Here is an 8,332-nt window from a genome sequence, read left to right on the forward strand (position 1 = left end):
CCCAGCCGCTCCGCGGCATGTGGGATCCTCCCGGACCGGGGCACGAACCCGCGTCCACTGAATCGGCAGGCGGACTCTCAACCACTGCGCCACCAGGGAAGCCCTGGCCTGTTCCTCATTTCATTTTGGTGGAAAGAAAAAGGCAAAGAGTAGGGACGTTCCAGCATCCAGCCTTTCTTTTCACAACTATGAGTGTGTGGTGACCTTCTGGTGCCTGCTGTAACTGATGCCATCACATGGGCCCAGGCTGCAGGAGGAAGACAGCATCAGCCTCTGCAAGAAGGTGGCCACCAGTAATGGCTCAGCCATGGTAACATGGCAGCATTTTAGTACTTTGCTGTGATGTAAATGTCGCATTGAGAGGAAGTCCATGGAAAGCTGAGCAGGCCAGAGGGGAGGCCAGAGAAGTCAGGTTAGACTCGTTCTCCATGTCAAGGGTCAGGCAGATTAGATTGCCACTTTATTTAGTGACCTCATAAAGTCTCTTCCAACTCTAACATTTTGTAGTGATGTGGCTCGAACTCAGTAGTAATTATTACAATAATAGCTAACATTTGTTGAGTTCTGTATGCCAGGCAGTAGAATATCTCTTTTTGATCCACAGAGCAACACTGTGAGGTGTAGGTACTATTACCAATTTATTGATGAAGAAACAGATGCTCAGAAATGCTCATAACTTATCTAAGGTCACACATGTTGTAAGTGATGGAACTGTTCTGAGCCCAGACAGCCTGACCCCAGAGCTTCGAGGTTAATCCCTTGCTAGGGCCAACCCGAAAAGTGGGGTAGGAGCTCAGAAGGAATTCTGCCCTCCAGTGACCATGGAGGTAAAAGCAGAGGTCCTGAGGAAGACATTTCCTTATCCAAGTACCTTACAAACATCTGTCAAACCCGCAGTCTTTGAAAGCCAACAGCAGGAAGAACAGGCTACTTGGGGGCCAGTCAGCTTACATGGACTTATTCCAGAGTTGCATCTACAGTACAGGCCTATGGAGAGAAGTTTACTTGGTCTAGATAGGTGGAAGTCTAATGACAGCATATTCTGTCTCTCCCTTTACAGTATCACCTACCAGTGGTCCTCAGATAATGAACAAGCATCAGAATCAGCTGGAGGGCTGGTTAAAACACAGATGTTGGGCCCCATCCCCAGAGTTTCTGGTTCAGTAGATCTGGGATAAGGCCAGAGAAATTGTGTTTTTAACAAGTTCTCAGGTGATACTGACATTCCTCTCCAGGGATACACTTTGGGAACCACTATCATGTACTGATGTGTTTTAGATATTTTAGAGTTTCATGTTTTGTTATTACTTGCCTATTAGTTTAACCAGCTTTTTCGGTTGTGTTCATTTGGATGCCTTCCTTTAGCACTGAAGAATAGCAGGTCTCTAGCTCGATTTAAGAAAACGTTAGAGGAAATTGAATTCTTAAGCCAGTAACCAAGCAGATATTATTTTCTTGCTTATCACTATCTGAAGTAATTTTATTAATTTGTGTGTATATCGTCTCTCTCTCCTGTCTCACGAAGGCAGGGAATCTGTTGTCGCATTCCCACTGCTTTATTCCCAACAAGTAGACAGTTGCCTGGTACACAGTAGAATCTCTGAAAATATTTGAGTGAATGGTAGATTTTTTACTCTCCAAAATGTAGAAACAGGATTGTATCAAAGGGCTTGGGAGGGGAAGAGTGTTAAGCAGGTGGAATACTGAACAGCACCCCAAGTTCTCAGGCCCATCACTGTGCCCTTTAACCTGCATGATCAAATGTGTTCTTGTTCACAGCTGCTCTCATTCGTGGAAACAGAAACAATTGCGCTCAATTCTCCAATAACCTTGATTGGCTAATCAGCAAATTGGACAGACTAGAATCTTCCTCAGGTAAGATTTGACAGGAAACATAACTGCAGAAGGTGGGTTTTTTAAATTTCTGTTAAAAAAAAGAAAACAAAGTTGAATCTCTGAACGACTCTTTTTTCCACTGGATTGCAAGCAATCCTCAATAATTACTTCAACGAAAAGAAATATAAAGTCCTAAATTTTCCTGGCACTCCTATAACTTTATTGAACAACTTTAACCCGTGCTTCAAATATCTTTCCTTTTCTGCTTCATTTTTCACTTTTTGCCTTCATCCCCACCCTCTGGGTTCTTGACTCGCCCTCTCCCCACCCCAGGGTGCTGGTCCCCTTCTAACTGCTACTTGGACTGTTATTCTCTGGGTTTCTAAACCCTGTCTGGATGTAGTGCTCTCAACTCTTTGGTTAGAAGCAGGTCTGAAGGATGACCAAGAACTTAGAGGAAATGATAATCCTCATACCCCCTGAATCACCCTTAACATCCTATCTAGAGCCCTCCGTGGTGACTCCCAGAGAATTTGAGCAAAGAGTGGTCATCGTTGGTAAGTGACCATGCCCTGAGGCTCTGCAGTTTGCTTCCTCAGAGATGAGAGAACATGAAAGGTGTGGGCCCCCATCTGGGAAGCTAAAAGGTTTTTAGTGCTCTTTTCATCGTCTAGAGATGGCAGGAGCTTGGACAGGCCAAGGCAAGGCTCCTCCAGGACCATCCACCTACATATGTCTTCTTCCAAAGCCTCTGTTTTCTTCAGTGCCTCCACCCATGGGCCAGACTATATTTTAGGGTAATTTATGAAAACCTTGAAAGAAACAGAATCAAGAGGAATCTTCTCAATAGAACCAATAAAGATATTGGCCAACCACTTCCATGCGTTTCCACCCCGGTGTTAACCCTGTAGGTGCTAGGCTGCAAGGGCACCTGTTAGTTTTTCTTCAACCTTCACTTAATACAGAAAACCATCCAGTGTGCCCAGGAAAGGGGACAAAGCCAAACAGTCTTTTATGTGTGAGCTTATAGTTTACTGACACACCAGTGCATCTAAAATTAAATTCCGGGATGATTCCTCGAAAAATTCTTATTCAAGGAACACTCAGACTCTTTTCTAAATTCCTTGAATGACCTTTAGAATTTATAGTAAACTAAGTATCCCATTTTCTATCTGTTTTTAAATTAAGTATTGCTTGGTTTGATCAAATTAAGAATTCTCTTTTAAAGCTGCTTCTCTATATTTTGACACAGAAGGATCCTGGCTTTGTCCAGGAAGAGGGAGATGGGGTTAGTGAATGAATGAATAAACTCACTTCTGAATTACAGACTGGTTGGCCTCAGAGGCTCCTGAAGTGAGCCATCCTGGCTTTGTCCAGGAAGAGGGAGATGGGGTTAGTGAATGAATGAATAAACTCACTTCTGAATTACAGACTGGTTGGCCTCAGAGGCTCCTGAAGTGAGCCATCCTGGCTTTGTCCAGGAAGAGGGAGATGGGGTTAGTGAATGAATGAATAAACTCACTTCTGAATTACAGACTGGTTGGCCTCAGAGGCTCCTGAAGTGAGCCATCCGAGGTGGCTGCATTTTTCTTCTGGCTGGAAGTATTTAACAGATTCAAAGAAATGATGATACTCTGTTCACTCAGGATGGTCCTTTCACCCTCAGGTTTCTAATTATAGTCAGTTCTGCAGGTTATTTAATGTCCAAATGGTTTTTGTGGTATTCGTGTAGGTATCTTGGAAGTTTTGCACTGCATCCTGATTGAAAGCCCAGAAGCCTTAAACCTGATAGCAGAAGGCCACATCAAGGCAATCATCTCCCTGTTGGATAAACACGGACGAAATCACAAGGTGGGTATAGAAAGAACCCCAAACAGTGATTAACTTCACCTGGCTTTTCCCTTTCTGCCGCTTAATAAGTGTTCTGTGTTACTGAGAGGATGTTGACTACTCTCTTTCTTGGCTTTGATTTAAAATAATAATAATAATAATACCCTTGGAAACTGAGGTCCTGAAAGACCCTTCCTCCCTAGGAGCACACTCCGAGCCAGTCACGCTGGGTCTTGGGTGGTCCCCTCAGTTTCCACCAGCTTCCCAAGCCTGGCTCATTATTACCCTTTAACCCACAGCTGGCTGTGTATGGGGGGCTCAAATCCATACAAGGCCAGCTGCAGGATTCGCGCCCACCCTCGGGTCCAAGAGCTTTAGTAGTGAAACAGCTAATACCAAGCTTTATAAAGAAGCTGTACAGAAATCAGATTTAGAATAATGTAGAAAGTCTTGGCAACATGGCGTGTTCTTAAATGAAATCAGACTTGCCATGAGTCAAACCAGGTGAAGTAAATGGATCTGCATGAACAAGCCGGAGGGGGCAAGCCGTGGGGCTCTCCCTCTGATACAAAACAGGTGTGTGACCTTGCGCCCCAGTCATTTCAGCTGTAAAATGGAGCCATCGCCAGCTCACTTACGAAGGTGGAATGCTATATCAAGTATTTCTGAGGTCTCTTAAAGTTCTAACATCTCCATTTTTATGGCATTATATCTCTAAGACACAGTGATCTCGGGAAAGCCTATTAAAATATGTCTTATCCTGACCCTTCGACATCTGCCCCATATATGGGGGTTGCTGTGATGACTTGTTAGCGAGCAGGCAGGTACTCCAAGGCTGAGGGGGTGCACTTCAAGAACAGATGGCATAATTGGATGTGAGGGATGGCCGCTGGGCTCATGTGGAGTGGAGAGAACCCAGCTTGGTCACTGGCCCTCTCTGCTTGCCATCAGATGGGGGCACTGCACATCGGAGACATGTCTCAGGCGGTCCAGGAGAACAAGCCTCCGTAGCACTGTTTGGATGATACGTATCATCCTTAGGAAACAAACAAACAAAAAAGCTGTGGTCCTTAGCATCTGTGAAATTGGCTGGCAAAGAGCAAAAAGAAATATACGGGGGCTGTAACTGCTTTCCCAAATGTGGTAAATCAAAAGCAGGCATGGGGCCACTGCTTCAGCCCAGCTTCGCTACGTTCCAACGTGTTCCTTCCTGTCTGCAAAGTGTAATGAGGGTAATTGATAAGCACCCGAGTAACCTGTGGCCTGAGCCATGAGCTATGGGCACATGTCAGGAGGAGCCCTTAGACAGGAAAGCTGCCCTCGTTTCGTTGCTCCCAGGGCTGCTTTACGATCACACCACAGAACACACTTAGTAAATAACCAGCTTTGCGATGGCTTCTTTCAGCTTTTCCAGAAGCCATCAAAACTGTATCTGTCTTCAAAACTTAGTTCAGATGCCAGCCCCTCCATGAAGCTTTTTCTGAATCTCAGTTGGACATGATCTCCTCTCCTCAGTCCTTGTACAACTGTGCACACTGTTACGTGGTGTTTTCACTCTGCCTTTCCTTATATTACATGTATACTTCTCTCAGAGACTAAGTCCCTTTACAGCAGGGACCTTGTAAACCCCACAGGGCCCAGCTCATATGTTATACATGACAGGCATTTAATCCATGTTTGTTGAAGGTGTAATGAATGAATTAGAGGAATGGATGCGTAGAGCCAGAATCTACTCCTGTCTCATCTTGAATGATTGGATGGTAGCTCACATATACGTACAAGTCTCATCTCATCCAACAGATGGCTATTAGTAGTAAGAAACACACTTACTATGTTGGTAGCACCAATGTTATTGGGTAAAAAGAACAATTACTGAAAATGATAACAGTTACCCTCTACTTTTTCCATGGAGTAAGCATGTAATAATAAAAGTAAAATATGCCCTTTTCACTTGTCCCCCCCCAACCTACCTTACTCCAAACCTGCTCGGTGTTATCACAGATTAATATTTTTTATTATCTTCTTTGTTTCACAAGGATTTGGAGCCACCTGTGAGAAACACACATGGTAAAATAGTAATATCATTGGTCCTGAGAAAGTATAAATCAGAACTGAAAATTTAACCTGGGGTGGGGATTTGGGGCAGGAGGGGGCGGTGCAGAAGAGAGCCCAGGGAAGCAAACCATTAACTCCCACAGACCTGCTACAGTAGCTCCATAAAATCACCTCTGAGTTCCCAGGCAGCCAATGTAGGCGCGTTCCCAACCACCCAGTTCGCGCATCCACAGCGAGAACAGAATCTGTTCCTCGGGGGCAGCAAAGCACTCACTTCTCAAATATACAACTTGACAAAAAATTCACAGAATTAAGTACATTTTGCATTTTCAAAAATTGTTTTTATAGATAAGTCTGAGGACAAAACTGCAACAGCCAAATGATATGTCCATGGATGTACAATACCTATTTCTTACCTTTAAAGCAGAATTCCCCCAGGAGCCTGTGTCTGGGGTAGTGACTAATGGAGATTAAAAGCACAAGAGAGGATCTTAGATGAAATGTGGTGTCCTTGATGAAAATGGTTACAACTAAGCAGCAAATGAACTCCACAAAGTGGGCCAGGGAAATTCTCAAGTTGGGCCAGTGTACAGATTAGAGAAGCCTAATGCCTAAGACAGACAACCCCAAATTCTCACAGCGAAGTAATTGTCTGAGGCCGGCCAGTGGGAGGGCTCCGTGCTGTGTGGTCGTTCGGAAACACAGGCTCCTTCTGTGTAGCGGCCCCACTGTCCCCCAGGATAGGACTTCACAGACTGTCACGTGCTTATGAATCTCTTGGGAATCGTGTTAAAATGAAGGCTCTGATCTGGTAAGTCCGGGGGTAGGTCTGAGCATCTGTACTTCTGGCAAGCTCCTAGGTGATGCCAGCGCTGCTGGATCCCAATAAGGAGACCCTTGGGATTTGTAATCCTTCCTTGGATCTCCACATCCAGCTGGAAAGAGAGAGGGAGTATAGGGGCTAGGCCTGAAAGCAGTGTACATCACATCCACCACTTTCCACTGGGCCAGAACTCAGTCACATGACCCCACAGAACTGCAAGGGAAGCTGGGAAATGTAGCCTCTCTGTGCTCAGGACAAGAGGGCAGAGTCTGGTGACCACTGGGCAGTACCTGCCACAGCCAGCTACTCATCCCAGAGGTCACTGGGATGCTCCCTCTCTGTCAGAAAGTCCAGATGACCCCTAGCACTGTGTGCATGTGCCCCACGTGGACTGGCCCGTCCATACTCCCTTCACTTTTTAAAAAATTTTATTGTAGTATAGTTGATTAACAACGTTGCGTTAGTTTCAGGTGTACAGAAAGTGATTCAGTTACACGTATACGCATATTCATTCTTTTTCAGATTCTTTTCCCATATAGGTTATTACAGAAGATTGGGTGGAGTTCCCTGTGCTGTGCAGTAGGTCCTTGTTGGTTATCTATTTTTTATATAGTAGTGTGTGGGTGTTAATCCCAAGCTCCTAATTTATCCCCTTCTCCACGTTTCCCCTTTGCTAACCATAAATTTGTGTTTGAAATCTGTGAGTCTGTTTCTGTTTTGTAAATAAGTTCATTTATATCATTTTTTAAAAATCAGTTTTCACATATGAGTCATATCATATGATATTTGTCTTTCTCTGTCTGACTTACTTCACTTAGTATGTCATCTCTATGTCCATCCATGTTGCTGCAAATGACATTATTTCATTCTTTTTTATGACTGAGTAATATTCCATTGTATATGTGTATCACATCTTCTTATCCATTCCTCTGTCGATGGACATTTAGGTTGCTTCCATGTCCTGGCTATTGTAAACAACACTGCAGTGAACGTTGGGGTGCATGTATCTTTTTGAATTATGGTTTTCTGCAGGTATATGCCCAGGAGTGGAATTGCTGGCACCCTTCACTTTTAAAAGAACCCATTGAAACTTTTTCAGAAAAGGGAGTTTGCCCCTATTTCCCATTTTACCCAAAGAACTGCCTTCTCAAACAAAGCCTGAATGATGTCAGCACGTTCTTTACGGCATCATTTATTTGTAGGCGACATACTACTCCCTTAGTCTGTGTGCTTTTCACCGAGCCTTTTTTCTTCTCACTGTACCTATTGTATGTGGATTAAGCTCTGCTTTTCTTCCAGCTGTGACAGCAAGGCTCCTACAGCTGTCACTCCAAGGCAAAACAGATGAAAATGTGTGATAGGCTGGATGATAAGTATTTAATTTCCTGGCCATCTATGGCTCTTTTCTTAGAGTGGGAAATTATCCTCTGGATTTCCAGTGCCACAGTCAATATGTTTCACGGAGTGGTAATGGTGAGAATCCTCCATAAAACTGCCTTTGGTGTCCTTTTCTGCTTGTCCCATAATTGTGCTTTGTATTTATCTGGAATGAAGTTGACATGCAGGGAGTCAGGTAGAAAATTAGTTTGTGAGAATTATGGATACAAATGCCATCAACAACCTGAAGCCATCCAACCCCACCAAGCATTGAGTCTCCGGTGGTCACTTTGTGAGACTGAACTGCGGCTGCCCCCTCCCTGTCAGCTCAGCCTGCCACAGTCCTGGCCGTTATTTAGCCACTGCTGTTTGCACAGCCCTCCCCGTGGTGGGCGGGGGGGCGGGGGGGGG

The 8,332-nt window shown here is 44.5% G+C and overlaps 1 protein-coding gene across 1 annotated transcript in view; it reads left to right on the forward strand.

Annotated features, from left to right (window-relative positions):
* RYR3 (ryanodine receptor 3) overlaps positions 1-8,332 on the forward strand; it is a 394,047-nt gene that overhangs the window by 122,640 nt on the left and 263,075 nt on the right. The window contains exons 17-18 of the mRNA XM_007462557.1: positions 1,780-1,875; positions 3,569-3,687. Of these exons, the coding sequence (XP_007462619.1) occupies positions 1,780-1,875; positions 3,569-3,687 (215 nt within the window). The remainder of the gene's footprint in view (positions 1-1,779; positions 1,876-3,568; positions 3,688-8,332) is intronic.

This window comes from Lipotes vexillifer, unplaced genomic scaffold (genome assembly GCF_000442215.2).
Source record: "Lipotes vexillifer unplaced genomic scaffold, Lipotes_vexillifer_v1.1 scaffold164, whole genome shotgun sequence".
NCBI lineage: Eukaryota > Metazoa > Chordata > Mammalia > Artiodactyla > Lipotidae > Lipotes > Lipotes vexillifer.